Genomic DNA, 20,987 nt, shown 5'->3' with positions numbered 1-20,987 from the left:
GTGTAGTTATGGTTAAGTTGCTAATCCCATGGGAAGAACACTTTTTGGGCGGCTTATAACTTCGCTCCCCCTGGACGTATCCACACCAAACTTTGCAAAGTTTGGTGAGGTTTGGTCCAGGGGGGGCAAAGTTATACGGGGGTCCCAAAATTCCTTTTTCTCCCATAGACTGAATGGGGAAAAAAACTTTGCTCACGCCTACAGCCCAAACCGCTGGACGGATTTTCACCAAATTTGTGAAAGGAGCAGTGGCTTGGTCCCGAAAGCGTGGTTTTGTAAATTTGGTGAAAATCCATCCAGTAGTTATTTTTAAAAAATGACCAAAATGTAGGTCACAAAAAATTAGTGATATCTATGTCTGCTCCGTGGACACACTTCCCTGTTCACTCCGCGGACAGTGTCCTGATTGGCTAATCGGCTTGCGTCATGTCCGCGGACATGCAACATGTTTGCTGATTGGATGGTGAAGAGCGTGAAGTGTGTCAGATTTTTGGAAACGCCTGCCATCTTGGATTTGCGGACATCTGCCGGTGTCCGCGGACATCGCGGTAAAAACATATTAAAAAAAACAACATTGCACTTGTCAAACTTACCAAATAATCTCTGGGGAGGTGAGGGGTGATGAGGATGGGATATGGCTGCAAGAAGCACAAAAAAAAATGGGTGGTTTTTGCCGCGAAAGTCCGGAAACAGTTTGGATGTTCGCGAACACTCCTGAAAAGTTCGCAGACACTGCAGCATTACAGGGTTGGTGAAATGCAGTTCTTGAATGGCTTATAACTTTGGCGCCACTTAATAGAATTGCATGAAATCTTGCATGTATATTTCAGACCTGATTCCGAATGAGTTTACAAAGTTTGGTGGGATTCTGTCATGAGGTGGCAAAATTAGAGGGGAGTCCCAAAATAATCTAATGGCTTATAAATTAGGTGCCATTTGACGAATCTACACTTAATTTGGCAAACTTATAGAATATCTAGATATAAATGTTTTTGCAAAGTTTGGTGGGATTTTGTCAAGAGGGGGCAAAATTAGTATAAGTCTACAAATATAGTACTTTGTACTATAGTATAGTGAATTTTTAGTTCCTGACTGTTACTGGCCTAGATATATAAGTAAAGGAAAAAAGAGTGAGCCAGACATGTGATGTCATCAATGACATTTGTGATGTCATCTTTGATGTCCTGGGTGTTAGTCTTAATCGATGGTGGCGCGAGTTATGGTTGCTTAGCTTACCATAACTGGCGAATTTCAGGGGTTTTTCGGTTTTACTTGGGACCATAACATCCCTTTAACAAAGTTGTTTCACTGAATTTCATAGGTTTTTAGCAGCGCAAGTTAACCATAACGTCCCTTTAACAAAGTTTTTTCATTGAATTTCATGGGTTTTTATTAGTGCAACTTAACCATAACATCCCCTTAACAAAGTTTTTTCATTGAATTTCATAGATTTTTATTAGTGCAACTTAACCATAACGTCCCCTTAACAAAGTTTTTTCATTGATATATATATATGTGTGCGTGTAGCTTTCAATCTAAGTGTGTGTGTGTAGTTTTCAGTCTATTCCTATTAATTTGCCCTCTGGCCTACACGTTTGGACTGGAGATGTACTCTTCTACATTTAAAGCACCCTTACCCTTTCACATTGCACATATGTTTATCTGTGTATTTCTGGATAAGGGATAACATGAGATTTAACGCTGAATGGATTTCTGTGACTAGAATGAATTCCCTGTACTAATTTCCATTGCACAAAGATCTAATTTATGACATGACAAGGCTCCACCTCTAGCATGACATCACATTAGGTAAAATATTTCATGAAAAGAGCACACTATGGCCTGTATGATTCTATACTGGCATGAGCCAAGGATTTTATTTTAAAGTGATATAAATCTACAAAAAAACAATCTGAATTCAATTTGTACAAAATACAGTCAGTTTAAAATGGTGCCTCTCAATACAAAAATGCTTTTATTTTTAAGGAAATGACATCTCACATTGTACTCAATTTAAATGCGAGAAACATGGCACCCCATTTAACAATGTGCCTGTATCTTTGTCATATCGACTTTCCCCCCCAAACACCCCTTCATTCCAGCGATTTCCCATGGGCACTCCATAGGTACAATTTTGAGTTATCACATGGCTCTACTTACATTTTAAATGTGGCTTCTCATTTCTGGGGAATCAGCTTGGGCCTTAAATTTAGTGTTACTGCCTGAGCAAGGTTGTTTTCAGCTGCCTGTCTGGAACCAAGTTTCCGACATGGCATACTCCTCGCTTCCTCAAAGGGCTCCTTTATCTTGCCTATCGGGGAAGCAGCCATCCAGAGGGTTTCAGCTCTGCTCCCCTGCCTGTTCCTTCCAGTTTTATCTAGAAATATGCTTTAATATTAATATCCCAAAATGACTCCCTCAGTTCTGTGTGCAAGCTATTTGATACACTTCTGCTCCTGTCCCCATCTTTTGTTTAGGTGTGTCTTCCACAAGTCTCATGACCTAGAAGGGAGGGGTAAACTCACCCCTAAACTTATGAAGAGGCCTTTTTTATGTCTGTTAACTTTTAATGCCAATGTGTGAGTTTAATAAAATAAAGATCATTATACCCTGTAGATTATAATGCACAATTTAAGTCACTGAATGTCCCTGTATGATGTGCATTTTAAGATACAATTATTTTTCCTACATTTTCCATTTTTTTTCATTATGCACCAGCACATTTTATATAGGTTACACAATATATTTTTTACTGACAAAATGCAATTTGTTTTAAGTTGGTACACCTTCCATGGAGATATTAATTTTCACATATTACATTTTGGGGTTAAAATGTAAACATGTAACTTTCCTATTTAGTTTATGAGTGAAGAAATGTTGACTTTGGCCAACAGAAGTCACTGTTGAGACATCCCATGCACGTTCTCATTCATGATGTTACTACATGTCCAGGCTAGTTTCTTTTGCTTGTTCACTGAGCGGCCTTGATGTTATCTATGTGGATTTTATGAGGGGCCTGGATTTGACACACGTGACAAGTCTCTTTGTACTTTTCCCATTAGCCAGAATCTGGCAATGTTTTATGAGGCCTAGGCTTGTAAATCCTAGGTCAACTCTAGCTGCATGTACCACAGAGTTCGAGAAAATAATGCACAGCGTTCCATTCTAAAAGGGATTGAACCAATCAATACTTTTTAAATGTCTAATTTAAAGTTAAATAAAAACGGTGTTATTCAAAGGGAAGTGAAATGCATGGCACTTATATTTGGTCATGATCCACAAGTACATCTGCTGCCAACGATATTAGAACTATGGCGCTGTGGTGAAATCCTGGAATTGTTCCTTTATTTTGATAAGGCTCCAACAAATGTTCTGAGGCTTGTTGAATTCTTTTGGATGTGGTCAACACACTTTTTTCACACGTGCACACTTCCCACTTCTGTATACATTTTTCACATTAGTCCTTACATATTGATCAGGAAATATTTGCACAAATACATAATTTACATTTGTGTCTTAAAGCATGAAATCATGACTTATTTACACTTTACATTTAGAAAGATATAATTTAAATCAGTACAGATCTCGGCATGTCTTTAGCATTGACAAGCGAGTCAAGCCAGTCTCCGGATTCACTTAAATGTCTTTGAAATAGTGCAGTTTGTGGGATTCTTTTTTACTTTGTTGAAAAATGTTTCTCTGTTGTGTGCACAGTTATTTGTATTTCACAGGAGCACCATTTTGATCAGGTCAGTGATCAAGATTTGCAATCAAACTCTAGGCATCATTTTGTGAACAGCGCCTATCTTATCTTTCAGAAAGACCTTGGGCCTCATTCAGAGTATGGCGGTAAGGGATAGCGGCCACCGGTAACGAGAGCAGGTGTTAAAGTCGAGGGCGCAAAGGGGCCTCCAAGCCAATAACGGTGACCGTAATGAACGGCCACCGTTATTTGCATCTTCCCCATTCCCATTGAGCCCTATGGGGGCTCATTTGGGAATGGGGAAGAGCCTTGGTGAATGGGGAATTACCGCCCCGCCAACCTTGGAATGAGGCGGTAATTCCGCCATCCACCAAGGCGCTGCCGGTCCGGGTACGGCGTCAACCAAGGCGTTAATAGCGCCATTGGTTAGCGCCGTACTCGGAATGAGGCCCCTTCTCTTGTCAGTTCACTTTAGGCAATTGTCTTTGCAGTCCAACGTCCCTTACAATTACCTATGAACCTACGAACTGTTCCCACTGGGACTCGGTTTCTATACTTGTTCACTAGGAAAGGACTTATAAAGCCCTAGAGACTCCCTTACAAATATAAGGGACATACACTGTTCAAACAATTTCCTACGTCTTTTAATTGATGAGCATTGTCTGTGCTTTGCATTAATGACTATAACTATATTTTTAATACATTGAAGAGTAACCCCTTGTGTGGGTTTCTGTATAACTGTAGATTGTGCAAATGAGGTTTGTTTAATAAATACTACATTTGTATATATCTGTGTGTGTGTGTGTTCAATTACTTGTCAAATTTATTTGATGTTAACTACCCGCCACTAAGCCCCAGGCCTCCTAATTTTAAGTCTTACTTTTCAGCCTACGCTACACAGAGAGTTTGTTGAGACTAAAGTGTGAAAAGCCCTTGCAGGTCCAATAAGTTGGCTTTCCAGAACCCCACACCAGTGTTGCTCCTGTGAATCTCTCCTAACAGTGAATACAATGTTTTGTTTCACTGTAAACTATGCTGGGACAGTTTTCACAGCACAAACGAACAGGGTAAACCATCACTAAAATCACCAAAATCGCTCTTTTTTGTTAAACACTTTTTTTACGCTTGGCGTAAGTTAAGCCTGAATTCACTCAAACCTTTGTGAATTCAGTTTTCAGGCAAACGTTGCAACTGAAAATTGGTGCGTAATGTAGTCCATTCATATTGTATGCACAAATCAAGGATTCTTTGTGAATGAGACACATTATTTTTGACTTTTCATTTTGAGTGTTCATCAGTTTTGTTGTGTACTTGTGTAGAGGTGTGTTTTCCTTTGTGGGCTGCAGACTGTTACTAGAGATGCCATACTTCAGCTCTGTAAATGTTTCTGCATAGCAATACCAGACAGGCACACCTAAGGCTGGACTTGCTCCTTAAATTAACAACTCAGCTGAATGATAAGTGGTCTGCGTGGCTCTGAGGGTACTGATGCCAATGAGATCAAAGGCACTGAAGATCAAATGCATTTATTTCCAGGGCCTGATTCTTACAAGGCAGCTATTTTTCTCTGATGTCAGTGGGCCTCTTTTTATTCATCAATGAATGCTTATTGTGTAAACTGTCGGATACAGGGAAAGTTTCACTGTTCAGTAATAATGAATTTAAGAACTATACACAAGTCAATTATTTCTGGCAGTACAATTTGCTTTTCGGGCATTTTGCATATCATACATTTTGAAATAGTTCATCATGCATTAGCAATAAATACTTATGCGAAAACAAGGTACTGACAAGGCATCATGTAAACAAATTCTGGATTTGGACTATTTTTTGTTTGGTGCTTTCTTCTGTATGGGTTGTATAAAGTATGTTAGAATAATGTGTAGGTTGCAGTGAAATATGGATTTTTATGTCTGTGGGACCTCCCTCACCACAATGGAATTTCTTATTGTCATCTTTTTTTGTATTCTCGGTAGTGGTAATGTAATATGCAATGCTAAATGAAGACTAAAAGACTAGAAACAAGTATTTGGTTAGTATTCTGTTAGTAATCGAATAGCTTTAAGCGCACAGAATAGTCTTAGTATTAGAGAAGGTGGCCTTGCAACACTGAGAAAAGTCTACGAGACTCACGAAGAGTCACTTCTAGACGAATCGCGTAGGATTTGTATTTTGCACCGGGAGAGTGTCAACGCTATGGTACATGTCCTGCTGGAAAATCCAACACTAGTGAAAAAAAAACTGTTGGATCTAGACTGGATCACTTCACTGGAGGCAAAGAGCAAATGTAAAGTGTACGGAAGGCCCAACCCAGAAACTAAGGCCAGAGGACGATTACTAATACACGTGATTAAATTCCCCAGTGCTAATTTGCGGCAACAATTTTTGCGCTTTAGACTTAATCTTCTCCCATTAAGAACAGTCACATAATTTAGGATCCCAATTGCGGAGAGAAACCTCAAATGCAGACTGTGCGGCATAGGCAAAGATTGATAAAGCACCACTACGTGGTGAAGGTTTTCATTAAGAGTCCAGCGTAGCCACTGGTTGGGAAAATTCCTTACTATAGAATTCGGGATACTGAAGCCCTGTGGCACACATTGATATCAGGAAAAATACTAACATTGTAACTGGCCTTACTTGCTTTTCTAAAAACTGTTCTTGAAATCATAGAAGCCCACAAAGTTTGACCTCTGCTACAGGAGAACCTCCAAGAATAACAGGCGGTTGCTTTAGCAAACTTAGGTGAGAAGAAGCCCAAGAGTAATATCGCTCTATGCACTGCCAGGGGACAATGGCTTGTTTGCTTTTTTTGAACATTTGTAAATGGTGGAATTATCTTTTGAACTCTGCTTCGAATTTTTGTTCTGATTTTTCTTTCTAGTTTTTTGTTGTGTGGATTGTATATATGTTTGAATGATAACAGTTTGGTTTCAAACTATGAATCTAATTTAAAAAAAGAATTGTCTTAATATAGTAGTTTGCTTAAGAAGAATACTATGGAATACTTCAAAATACTAGCTTTTGTCTTTGCATACTACAAACAGATAAGACAAATACTAAATGTAGTATTCGACTTTGGTAAGGGCTCAAACACAAATATTTTCTCCCTTTGCCTACAAACATAAAAACGGTCCTCCACCCTCTCATCTACAGCTCTTGTGACTCATCCCAGAAAATTCACAATTTGTATCTGCTAATGACATTTCCCTCTTTTCTTAACGATATCCAAACTATGCCACACCCCGACTGCCCTCTCCTCCATTCCCTGCCATGTTTCCTGTCACCACCCCATATCTTATCTACCAGATCCTCCCTTCATTCCCTCTGCCCAAACCCCCTACAAGGCTGTATGTCATCAATAATTACGGCTATCCATTTTGGGCCTGAGTCAAACCCTTTGATCCACAACCGATCAAGGGAACTTTCTCCACCTTTTCAAATGGACCACTTTCTACCAACACTTGAAATATGCTTGACTGAACCCACTTGTATATCAGCCTATCCCTTCTCCCCCTCTACTACAAAATCCTTTAATCAGTGGTCTCCAATAGGATAACTTATTATGTACAAGCAAACAGACTGTGTGACCATTTTGAATCTGGATGTCTCTGCTGTAAATCAACAGATACAGCCAGAATTGATGACTCAAATCACCTTCACACTTCTCACCACAAAAACACTTTGCCATCCTCATTCTTCTTGACCTCTCAGCTATCAGCTATGACTAACCTTCTCTTCACACTGCCTTTGCTAACTTAGGAATTCAAGACTCATACATCACTTGGTTAGCCCCATACCTCAGTGACCTCACCTTTGCTATATCTTAAAACATAACAATATCTAAGCCTACCACTCTTCCAGCGGTTTCCCACAGGACTCCCTCATTGACCTTCTACTATTGGGCGACTCACCTGGAACAAATTCTTAATTTTGCAACTCATACACTTCACATCAATCGATCCTCTCCCACATCTGCTCACCGGCGTGATGCTGGTTAGCTCTCCACCTCAGTAATACTTCTTCACAATCCTTCTCCTTGTCTTCAAATCTATTCATGACCTAGCAGCTAATTCCTGGCTAATACTACCTCCCATTTCTCCACAACTTATGCCTTCCATTCTAATACTCTTCTCAATCGCTCTGTCCTGAACACTATGTGCAAGCGCCAACTTTTCTACTTCTCCCTAGCAACCTCCTTCACTGGAACTCCCTACACTCTTTAACACTTAAAGTCACTCCCAGTACCCACAAATCAGCATTCAAAGCCTACCTCAACCTCTACAAGAATGTCCATCCCTATCTTGCCAGATCTACTCCTACTCTCTTTGGTCACTTCTCCCTGTGGATTCTCGACATGTTCAATGTCGATTCTTTACGATTGAATCCTGGTTTATACCAACTCACTCCCTCTTCAACTGGATAACTGCTCCTTATTCATGTTCGAATTTGTAACCACTTAGTGGACTACTCTTTTTGGATGCCTATTATGATTTTCTATATTCTGGTTGAAACACCTGAGTTCTCATTATATGTTCAACAGTGCAGTAACAAAGGGGCGGTACTTCTGTTTCCACCATTATTTTGGCACTCATTGTATTACCAGAGCATTTACCACATCACTCAATTCTGAGTTTCAACAGTGAAGAGAAGGAGGTACCTCCTGCAAGGCCAGAGGTGTTGCTAGGTATGGAAAAGATCTGTGGTTATACTAATGTCAGGACTGGTGGGACTCAGGGCTAGATAGCCTTTTAGTTGTAGCCCCTGAGCCTCTATCTCCCAGGTCTATAGCCCCCTCATCCTCCTCCCTCAGCAACTCCTCTGTGCAAGGCCACAAATAAGAAGCTTTACTACAGCGAAATTACCATTCACTGTAAATATTGGCTCCCAAAATGCTTATTTGCGCTACCTTAACACCACTCATCACCCGTGGGTAATTCCACTTGTCTGAGTGGTGGCAACCAGAAACGATTTTGGTTGTAAGTTCACAGAATTTCCACAAAACTACAGCAGAGCTCGTAATAATGGCATTTTTACCCAATAAATACATAAACAAATTGACCGAACTGCTCTGTAGGCACTTTTCTCTAACCCCAGAAAAATGACCACAAGTGCATGTAACTATGATGGAAAAGTATCTTTCAGCACCTCCCAGAACCATAGATAATTAAATTCAGTCCTTAATTCATGTGGAAGTTGTGGAAGAACGCAGCACTAGTCAATGAAATAAAATAAATAAACAATGAATACGCCAATCAGAGCAATGTGAAAACAACAATACGAAGGGGTGGGACTGGGAGTCTTCCTTTACAGGTCATAAGAAAAATAAAATGTTCATTCCCATCATGACATCATCCAATGCCCCTGACTCTAGTGTTTACTATTTTCTTGTTAACTTCTGGCAGACTTTGTTTAGGGCGTTGAGTTGGCCTTATATGCCTGGGGCAATGCTAGCCTATCATGAACTGGACTGCACATGTGCATCTAAATTGCAGACTACAAACTTTGCGGCCTGCCCATGGTTACTGGGACAAGGCCGTCCAACTAAGCTAATGGATCACTCCAGGCCAGACCAGCGGACACAACAGACCTCTCATTAACAACTGAAGTGGTCATGGAGGTGGAGGCCAAGGCGTTGGATGCCAGTGCCCCTCGCATGAGAAGGATGAGATCAGAGGCGTGACCGAGCAGTCACATTTTCCCAGAACTGCAATACCACGTGGTATGTCTCGTCATGAACACAAATGTTGGGCTACTGTTTGTTAACAATGGTTGACACTGTTTTTGGCAGGAGATGGGTATAGCCTGCTGGAATGCTCGATAAAGTGTCTCTCAAAGGTTTGGGTTCAAGCGCCCCATAAGGGCAGGTTAGTTGATTGGGAATGTGTTAGGGGCTGGAATGCTGTCAATTTGTTTTGCAAGCCAACTAATATTTTTGTTTGCTTGACCATCACCTGCAATGTAAGACAATTCTTTTATTTACGCTCACAAAGTAAGCTCCTGGACTGAGGTCAATGGGCTCAGATTGATCTTTTTCGGATGATAGCTTTCTGAAAAAGTGGTTTTCTTCATTAACTCCAGATCTGTTAATTTTATGTGATTAAATAAATATTAATTAAACAAACAGAAAATGCCTTCTACGCGAGAAAGCTGAGCTTGAATCATATCCTTGCTGCAAGGGGCAGCCAGCTGAGGGACAGATACATAACTAAATGTGCACGCTCGTCTCACTGTAGTATGTGGTGTTAATTGGTGTTAATTGCAAACGTGCTAGAGTTAATTAGGGCTTGCGCTACAAGGGGAGTTATGTTGGAGAACCAATGGATGCCACAGTGGCACATCCTAGCAATAATATATATCCCTTATTTAAGAGTGCCTAAGTTCTTTGATCTTTGAATCATAGCACAGTAATAAGATGGAGGACATTTGAATTCACTTCCTGTGTGGAAATAAACGTCAAAAGAGCCCACATAGTAACTGCCATTCTCTACACGTAAGACGCATTTAAAATAGGTCAATAAATAAATAGGTGGATAGTGCAAATATTATCAGCACAATCTTTTAATAAATTGCCCGCGAGCTGTGCCCAGTGTAGTGCATTAGTCAACCTAGGAGCGTGTTATAGAATAATGGTTGTTAACTGCTCGCATTAAAGTGAAAAGTTGATCCCAGCACCACTTTGATTTTGTCCCAGGAAAGAGAAGGAAAACAAATCAATGAGATACCCAAAGGACAAAGAACATTTATGGAAACCATTTACTCTCCAAAATGTCAGATGCATGCGTTTTGGAAAAGAGGAAATCAAGCACTGTTCTTTGAAGTTCAACATCAACATTTCCTTTGACTATCTACCCACCAAACAGACCACCCGACACCCTTTGCAACAATGATTCCAACCCAAATATTGCTATAATCTATAGAAAGCACTACTTTACATGTGACCTTGCTAGCCAAAGACAGACATCTCTGAAATATAGTCAACAACTAATAATATATTTTCTCTGTTTGTGGCTTGTTATGGGCAATGCTGCATGGGCATCCCACAAGCGAGGCAGGGTAACTGCTGTTACCATCGGCAGCTGGGAGAGGGGCAGCCTCAACCCCCGCGCCTGCCCTTCTCCTCCCCCCCAGCTACGGAGACACGCAGTCTCGGCGGCACAAAAGCCACAGAAGGGTAAGGTGCGAACAGTCATCGCACCCTTCCTCCAAACAGCAAGGTGCTAAGCGCCATAGGAAACAACCATCAGGCAGGGCCCAGTTTCAAAGATCTGCCCCCACCGGGGGGTCAGACAGTCGGCTATCCGGCCGGGGGTTGCGACAACAGCGGCCCCCACCACATACACAACAAAGACCCAGGGCCTCCCTGGGTCCTATAAATGAGAGCAGCATGCTCAGAGTAAAGACAATCTGTTTGTGGACCCTGAATGGGGACCCAAGCAAACAGGAGGTTCACTGTTGACTCAGTGTCTTCCAAATCTTCTTGCTTCTTTAGCAATTCTTGAAGTTCACTGTACATCGCAGTGTCTTTTTCCTTCCTGAACATTGTACTGTTCAAACCAATTTTCGGCCAGCGCGGACGCTGTCAGCTTCAACATTTTGGCATAGATCGAAAAGTGAGCGACGAGCATGTCCAATCCACAGCAAACAATGACGCATGCTGCGGAATCATGCACAAAACCAGTGCGAACGAAGGAGAAGCGGCACTCGAACAGCACGGCGCGGACGGTTTTCCTATTCAACATTTTACAGGTGAGCCACCGCGCTGGGGCTACGAGGGAGGAAAAATAGACATTTATGTCCAGAAGAGATACATTGTATTTACAGTGGACCGGAACCCCTGTGTGATAAGGCAGACGGGGCAGGATAACACAAGCCAATTTTAAACTTGGCAAAGTCACAAACCAGCTTGGGAGCTCCTCTTTGTTTGACAGCCACGCAGAGCTGGCGAACGCATTGCCAAGCTCGGCGGGCCCAAAGACTGCAGATTTAAAATAATTTCTGTAATATTGCAGGGCGATCTCACGAAACCAATTATTTAAATCCAGTAAATCAAGCCTGGTGGCTGCCCGATTTTCGGAAACCCAGGCAAGAAGGCACAGTCAACAGTTACCCAGCACGGGCAACAAATAGAACAAGCGCAAAGAACTCGCCGATAACAGCGGTTTTAACTCTGTGATAAAACCCTTTTTCTTTTTCCTATAGCAGGCATAGAAAAACATGGGCCCCAAACGGAAAACACGGGCACCCCCAATCCCGGCGCAGAAGCCCAAATCACCACAATTGCTAGCAGCCATTGAAGCGGCAGAGCACTACGGACGGGCATAGGTTAGAGAAAACATGTACGGCCTACCCAGGGAAGGAATTACCAGCCCACCCAGCCAGGAGGAGGTTCCTGCACCATTGAAAAAGAGAGACGTCAGAAAAGGTAGCAAAGAATTGTCAAAATTATGCGAGAATATGGCGGAATTGCAGCAACTAATGGTAGAAAATAAGGGGGAAACAGACGCCGCCTGCAAGGGAACCTGGGGCCTCAAACCCCCTCCCCCCCATCACAATAGAACCTACTATAACGGTTGTCAATCCACCCGTAACACCACCTATAGCAACTCCGCCACAACAAGTACAGCAGTTGCCAATAGCGGCCACAGCTATAAATGCAACAGCCTCCACAACTCCAGCAACTGATCCAACAGGTGCCCTAAAAGCATGGACAACGCCAGGCGCAGACAGCCAGGCGCGACAGGGACACCCGGCAGCAATACAACTGACATTATATCAATCTGTAATGCGCAAGTAGAACAAAAAATGAAATCTTTCCAAACAGAGATATTAAATGGATACAAAACATGCCTGGCATGGAACATTGATACCACAATCAAAGAAGCCATATGGGCCAAAGAGTTTATAGAAATCTTTTCCCTAATAGAAGCACAGCGCAAAGGGAAAGACACTTTTAGAGATCCCCAAAAAATAGAAGAGAAAGCCATTGCCAGGAACGCCCAGGTCGAGCAAAACTGGGACAAATGGTTACAGGCCTTTGCCATACTAGCAACAATATATGAAGAAAAATTTCCCATGGATGGTAGGAAGATCTGGTCATATGTTGATAAAATAAGGGAAGTAAAAGTAACACAGAAGGGGAAGACATGGCTTGCATACGACATCAGATTTAGGAGGAGCATGTCAGAAAGACCGGCCATTGAGTGGGATGAAGTCCAGAATGATTTATACACCCTCAATGCCGAACCTCCCCAGGAAGAAGATACCATGCATTCTTCTTCCAAAAATAGCAAAAATGTGCAAGTAAGCAAATCCCATGACAATGATAAATCCAAAAAAGGGGAGCAGCCCTTTCGGAGGAACCAGCCTTGGGGGGCGAAAAATAATGCCCACAGACAGAACAAACAGCAGGCTGGCAAATCCAACATCCCATGCAGAAACTTTGGGAAAAACCAGTGTACATGGGGCAAAGAATGCTGGTACAAACACGCCTGCACAAACTGCAACGGAGACCATGCAACAAGCAACTGCACCAGACTCCCAGCCAAGAAGGAATCATAGCCCAATTTTAGAACCAGGACGAACGCCCATCAACCCGGGCAATTTTAGGGACACCCTAAACAGCTACCGAGACACAGAAACCAGCAGGATAATATCGCAAGGTCTCACCAAAGGGTTTTTATCCCATTTAAGGGCTCTGGGTCACAATACATCCCGATGAATCTAAAGTCAGCCAGGGACAACCCCCAGATAGAAAACAAAATCAAGAAAGAACTGCAACTGGGCAGGGTAGCAGGTCATTGGGATGCCATGCCTCTAAAGGACTATTTAATATCTCCACTAGGCCTGGTTCCCAAAAAAGAACCTGGAAAAATGAGACTAATCCATCACCTATCCTACCCCAAAGGCCAGTCTTTAAACGATGGCATCCCACACACAGAATCCGCTGTAACTTACACGCATTTCCAAGAAGCGGTAAGGCTCATACAAGAGTGCGGCAGAAACGCCTTGATGGCCAAGCTGGACATCGAATCTGCTTTCAGACTTTTGCCAGTCCACCCAGAGTCACAGCAGTGGCTAGGTTTCACTCTTAACAACATATTCTACGTAGATAGATGCCTTCCCATGGGGTGTGCAGTATCCTGTGCACTATTTGAGCAATTCAGTTCCTTTTTTCAATGGGTTTTCCTAAAGCAGAGACCAGGGACAAAAATAGTACATTACCTAGACGATTTCATGGTCATAGGGCCACCAAACTCCGAGGAATGCGGCCAGGCTTTAGCAAACCTGGAGCACATGGCCGCACAGTGGGGAATTCCCCTAGCGAGGGAAAAAAACACCAAACCAGACACAAACATAATCTTCCTGGGCATCGAAATAGACTCAGCAAAGGGGCTCTGCAGAATCCCAAAACCAAAAATAACAGAACTCCGGGCTAAAATACAAAACCTGATAATGAGAGATAAGGGGACTGTAAAGGAAATACAATCCTTAGCAGGCAGCCTCAATTTCGCATCCAAAATAATACCTCAAGGGAGGATATTTTCCAGAAGCCTGGAGTTCAAAATCAAATCACTCACCAAACCACACTTGCATATCTGGCTAGACAGAGAGGTGAAACAGGACCTGGAAACATGGGGAAAATTCCTCAGAGATTTCAACGGGTCTTTACTTTGGCGAACGCCTTTAAACACCCGGTCTAACAGGGTCCTATACACCGACGCAGCTGGGAGAAAGGGGTTTGGAGCCATACTAGACTCCGAATGGGTGGCAGGACATTGGCCCAATTCATGGCAAACAGCAGGGTGGACAAGAAACATCACCTTACTAGAAATATTCCCCATCTGGCTAACATTGCACATCTGGGGCAGGCGACCAGCGAATACGGAACTTTTGATTTGGTGCGACAACATGGCTGTAGTGGGCTCCATAAACAGAAGGTCTACGAAATGCCCTTTAGTACTAAAAGTATTATGAGCCATTACAACAGTCACGCTACAAGTAAAAGTTGTACTCAAAGCGAAGCACATTTCAGGGGCAGATAATAACATTGCTGATGCCTTATCTCGCTTCCAGTGGACAAGATTCCGAGAGCTAGCGCCGCACGCCCAAGAACAGATGACGCCAATACCAGCAGAATGCTGGGCAATAATGGGAAGACAAGAATAACGGCATCAACGCCAACGCCAGAGAGCACAGGCCGGGATGCCCAATACAAAGCAGGCACCTCTAAAAGGGGTGCCAGCAACACATTGGCATCAATGCCAGCGCCAGAGAGCCCAGGCCGGGATGCCCAATGAAAACCAGGCACCTCTAAAACGGGTGCCAACAACGCATTGGCATCAACGCCGTCACCAGAGAGTGCAGGCCGGGATGACCAATACAAAGCAGGCACCTCTAAAAGGGGTGCCAGCAACACATTGGCATCAATGCCAGCGCCAGAGAGCCCAGGCCGGGATGCCCAATGAAAACCAGGCACCTCTAAAACTGGTGCCAACAATACATTGGCATCAACGCCAGCACCAGAGAGTTCAGGCCGGGATGACCAATACAAAGCAGGCACCTCTAAAAGGGGTGCCAGCAACACATTGGCATCAACGCCATTGCCAGAGAGCCCAGACCGGGATGCCCAACAAGAATCAGGCACAACAACAATGGGTGCCAACTACCACACAGGCTTCCTAACAGAGATGGCAGAGAGGGCGGTGGCAAGCACCACAGCAACACAGTACAGTGTTTGCAAACAGTATTCAAAGCCACAGGTTTAAACCACGTAGAACTAATAACGATTAAAGATATAGAAGTATTCTTAAAATGGGCCCGGGAACAAGGTTTCAAAAGGGATTGGGCCAAAAGACACCTGGTGGCAATCTCATACTTTACGAAAAATTCGGGGCAATTCAGACCCCACCCAGAACACACTCATTTCTTATGCAATGAAGGGATGGGGTAGATTGGAGAGGCCGCAAGTGGAAACCCGCCGACCCCTTGATTTCACCAAACTGGTACAGATAGCAAGCCATTTGGAAGCCATATGTTGGCACCCTTAGGAGATATTGTTATTTAAAACAGCCTTTTTCCTAGCCTACTTCGGGGCTTTCCGGGTAGGAGAACTCATCGCTTCCAGCACCAAGGCCACAAACAGCCTGAGCGTCATGGAAATCAGGGTGAGGCAGGAGAGTGTTGATATAGAAATGCAGTAGTCGAAAACGGGTGCAAAAAGAACCATCAATATTTGTTGCATCGACGAGGCAACAAACTGCCCGGTGTGCATCACCAACCTCTATTACGCACAACGACCTAAAGTGGGGGGGGAGTTTTTTAATCCACAAGATGCATCGGCCCTAAGCCGCTACCAATTTAAAGGAGTGCTGATGAAAGCAATCAGCAGAGCAGGGTGGGATCCCAAACATTTCGGCACTCATTCCTTCAGGATAGGTGCCGCCACCGCTGCATGGCAAGGAGGTTTAGCACCACAACTACTAAAAAACATAGGGGATGGAAGTCAGACTGTTATAAAAGATATATCAGACCGCAACCGATATAGCAATCCGCCCTAATAATATTGTCTTGCTTTTCCCTCCCTCCCACCACCACAGAAACAACAGGCGAAGTGAGGACCACTCTCCGATCAGCATGGATAGTTGGCCACTCATTCGTTTTCAGGACAGGCAGATGGGCAGAAGAGACTAAAGATGGGCCACCTTTCAGAAACACCATTACGTCATGGTGGGGATACAGAGGCCTAAGTTGGGCGGACGTCCACGAAACATTAGCGGAACTGGTGGCATACAGGGACCCACCAGAATTCCTGATCATACATCTAGGTGGCAACAACCTAGTCAACACAGCTAGACGCACCCTATGCGAAGAAATGTGCTCCTCCCTAGCAGGCATTTCGCACAACTGGAGGGGTACCGAAATATATTTCTCAGCCATCTTACCAAGAAAGAAATGGCTAGGGGCCAACTGCTACAGATCTATAGACATATCCAGAAGACAACTGAACAGGACTATAGAGAGATTCTGTATGACTAGAGGACTGGGTTTCATAAAACACCCAGCCATTACACTAGGCAACCCAGACCTTTTTCTCGACGATGGAACCCATCTGTGTAGCCAGGGCATGGAGCATTTTTTTGGGGGAAATCAATACAACTCTTGCTCACAGGGGCTGTCACTAGGGCATACTCTTGGGGGAACACGGCCAGCCGGGAACCTGCCTGTGTGTGGCGGCACAGGTCCGAGGGGGTAACCTCAGGACCCGGTGCCCAAAAGTATGATACCATCATGATATGTGATATTGTTATTGTCATAACCCATATCTGTACAATATAATCCTACGGCCTTTTTATTGCCAACACTTGTAACAAGTTGTGAGCCTATCATTACGGGTGAGGGTTCGGGGTTCGGCCATTACGAATGCATGCATATGGGTTCAGCAGTTATAGTTATGCTGTGCATTTCTAGGTCTGACTAGTAAAAGCGTTAGCCCTCTCCCTGAGGTTTTGGCAGTAAATCTGAGGGATGCTAATGCCAATCAGCTCCTGCATGATGCAGTGCGCATCCCTGTTTGGCCCATTGCATCACGGCTCCGTCAATCTCCATACTGTTCGTAAGTACCTCTCTCATGCACTTGTACCCAAGGCATGGCGACTGACTCTCATCCCATCATTACAACTACCATTACTACACGCCACATGCTGTACAATGCCACTGCAATGCCACCTGTTGAGTGGGGGATGCCAGCACACGGAAATTCTAGACATGACATGGACATATGATGGCGGAAGAAGGCATAGATTACGTGCAGCTCTGTGTATCATGTCAACCCCAGGCATATGACAAGAGCAATAGGGTATATAAGGGCACTACTTATGTAGCACATAATCGCATGTGGTGGGAGTACCTGGCAATGTGATGTCAATACATAACATTTGATATGAATAGCTTGAGGACATGGGGATAATTGCCATATCTAACATGTAAGAGTAGTGCCTCGCTGTATGATTGCACTCCGTGGCTATGTGGTGCCATTCATACACTGCAACACGGACGCAAACCCTTTTTACAATACGATAAGTACAAACACATACATTCATACAAACACACATATTGAAATCACGCAAATTCTTATGCACAAAAATACATCTTCATACGCAGATTTACCAGAATTCCAGACATTTTAAAACACATGGAACAGAGTCATCATCCGAGGCCAGGACTAACTCGCATATATTGGGACAACCCAATTTGAAATACAGCAGAACCAATGGCAACATCTTGCTACTTACAAACCACAGGCCCCATCACAGCTGAATTAGATTGTTAGCAGCACACAGGAAATGGTTCTGCGCTGTACCCATCAACATGAAAGGATGACACAAGCCATTCACAGTATCTACAAGTAAGTCCAGGTGATGGGAATGCTGGCGGGTGTATGATGCTACTGCAAGACCTTGGTGACCCTTTAAGGGAATATAAGCTGAATAGGACGGGACCAAGGAGAACACTTTGAGAAACGCCGATTTTCCAGCCTTTCAAGAGAAAGAGAAAGAGCAGTCAGCCAGGTCAGAATCAAGCCAGCCAAGGGCAGTGCACTGGATGCCAAGGTGAGTGAGAGGCACGAGGAGATTTGGGTGGCCCACTGGGCAAAGGTGGCAGAGAAATCAAGGTGGGCTAAGCTGGAGCATAGGTGGGAGTGATGAGCATTTGCAAGGAGGTTACAGATGTGATAAGCAATGTTTCCACTATGGCAGTTCCAGAATCCCGATTGAAGTGAGTCACTTAGTCCATGCATTCCCATCTAGGTGGTGACTTGGCTGAACACCACACACATTTTTGGAATAGTGAGGGAAAATACAGAAGGGAGATAGTTGACAGGTTTGATGTGGTTAGCCACAGGTTTATTTCACAGAAGGTATGACCGTGGTCACCGTAAAGCAGGCTGGGAAGATACTGAGGACAGGGTGAGGATGATTTGAGAGATGGGTTCAGTGAAATGAAGAGGATCCAGAGCCTTTATGGCTTGGGGTGTGAATGGGTGTGCAGAAGCACATGATAGGTTAGCAGACCCAGTCAATGAGTGTCAGTCCAGCAGCAGGATCCGGTGGAAGGTCAGAGAGTGGGAGAGAGTAATGGTGCAGAGTTGAGAGGAAGGAGGAGGGGAAGAGATGAGGGAAGTCGGTGTGCAGCAAAAAATAGAGATTCTGGCACAGAGGTAGCAAGCAAAGTCTATTGCAAAATGTGAGAAAGGCATACAGAGAGCTGCGGGCAAGCATTGGCGGGACTGCCCTGGATAGATAATAGCGGTGAGATGGTGAGAAGAGAAGATGGTGTCCAACCATTTGCCTTAACCAATGTTGGTTCCTTAATAAAACACCTTTGTGGCTTCAGAGACCAGCCTGCTCCTAGGATGATATCATGGCAAAAGGCACCAGTGGAAAGTCAAACATAATTAGTGACACTCATGTTGCAAGGATGGGAAGTCTCAACAGTAAATGCAGGGACCTGAGCAGAGTTTCTCTTCACCTTATCCTAGAAGGCATTTGATGCCAAAGTGAAGAAATGCATCCACTAGAAACTTGGAAGCATGCCCGTAACACGTGTACAAAAACCAGACAATTGAAATGCAACAGCTGAGAGAATACAAGCCAATTTGGGGGCACTTAGACTAGGAACATGGGCCTTCTGCTGTGCTCTCTCTAGAAATTGAGCAATAGTCCATTGGGATCCGCTCACTGCTAACTGCAATCCGTTTGGCAGATTTTAAGTGTGATTTTCGGTCAAGGGATGGCTAAATGCAAACCATATTTCAGCCAAAATAAGTTGGTCCCAGACCAATACTGGTGGCATACTCTCTTATCATAGACGACTGTGGCTTTTGGTGCGCGTCAGTGAACTGATGACAAAGCCGGCACTGTAAACCGAGTCCCTAACCTAGCTTTTATTAGGATGTGATAATGCACATTTTGTGCTGCTCCATTTTCGAGATTGCATTTAGGGGGATTAAAGTGTGCCTTGTGGGTCCATACGCTGTATTTGGAATGCTCTTTTACTAAAATGGAATCTAGCCAGGCCCAGTATTCCACACTTTCCTTATTTTATGTATCACTCTTCTGAATAATTTGTTTTCTCTCTGTGATACAATAGAACATGAATTCACCGTGACACATTATACAAAGTTAGTTTGCAAATTGAGAAATTCAGTTCCAAGCTGTCACGTGATTTATTTGCATACCATATGCACATTATACATCATGCTAATAATAGAGTAGAGCTGGGAGATATATGTTATTATAGAAACTTTGCTCTGGTGCAAGAGCAGTTTGCAGTAGGGTAAAATTCACCCTAGTGCATAAAACTGAGCTTCCAATGCATTTTTGCACCATGGCACGTATTGCCCCCCAGTCATAGTGTGAAATGTTTGCTGGTGCAAAAATACAGCGAAAGATATTTTATGCAATGTTTGCCCTCGTGCTAATTGCAATTGCCCCAGTATACATGTTCTGAATGATGCCCCTGGTGATTTCATTAAACATTCATACAATCGTTTGATAACAGTGTTCAGTCTCTTTCCCAAAAATAAATTTTCATGCAACTTCATCTCAAGAGATTTTTTTTTCAGGCACATTTATTATCAGTGCAATTGAAAAGATTCAATGTTCTGTGCAGAAAAAATGCTGTATATACCTTTCCAAAAACACCAATTCGCTGCTTGTCCACATACGGTTCCTTTAGCATTGTGCTGCAATGAAAAGGAGAACAACCTTCAAAACAAAGCACCTTTTCATAACTGTAATACATATTGCCAAAGCGCCAATGCATACTGTAGCAGCCTGCCTTGAAACCTTTTGTAAAGAAACACAAGTTTGCTGGTTTTCTGAAATCTACTTCACCTGGGCATGCTCCTTCATTAATGGTTTTTAATTAATTTCACCAGCAGAGCAGAAAAAAAGAAAAAAAATGGGCCTCATTACGAGGCTGGCGTAGCCGTGGCAGAAAAACTAGCAGGCTGCCGCCGGACTCGTAGTGAATTACCGCCTCCGTGCCGGAATCACCGGGGCATTACAACCCTGGTGACCCGGTAATTCCAGAGGCGGAATTCCGTTAATCCCCATTCCCATAGGACTCCATGGGGATGGGGAACATGGAAACACCGATTCCGTCTATGACAGAGCCGGTGTTTCCATTTCCGTCTGCAGAACTCTTAATCTGCCGGTCTCAAAACAACGGTGGTGGCGGGTTTACCGCCACCGTTGTTTCTGGACCGGCAGACTCTAAA

The 20,987-nt window shown here is 43.6% G+C and overlaps 1 protein-coding gene across 3 annotated transcripts in view; it reads right to left on the bottom strand.

Moving 5' to 3' along the window:
• The window catches only part of DPP6 (dipeptidyl peptidase like 6), a 2,034,493-nt gene that overhangs the window by 45,527 nt on the left and 1,967,979 nt on the right, over window positions 1-20,987 (bottom strand). For all 3 annotated transcript variants that reach the window (XM_069647934.1, XM_069647936.1, XM_069647935.1), the window contains exon 21: window positions 20,396-20,450. In XM_069647934.1, the coding sequence (XP_069504035.1) occupies window positions 20,396-20,450 (55 nt within the window). The remainder of the gene's footprint in view (window positions 1-20,395; window positions 20,451-20,987) is intronic.

Source organism: Ambystoma mexicanum, chromosome 2q (genome assembly GCF_040938575.1).
Source record: "Ambystoma mexicanum isolate Mex_15411 chromosome 2q, UKY_AmexF1_1, whole genome shotgun sequence".
NCBI classification, from domain to species: domain Eukaryota; kingdom Metazoa; phylum Chordata; class Amphibia; order Caudata; family Ambystomatidae; genus Ambystoma; species Ambystoma mexicanum.
Note: the sequence above shows the minus strand (reverse complement) of the source record. Positions and strands in the feature narration are given on the sequence as shown.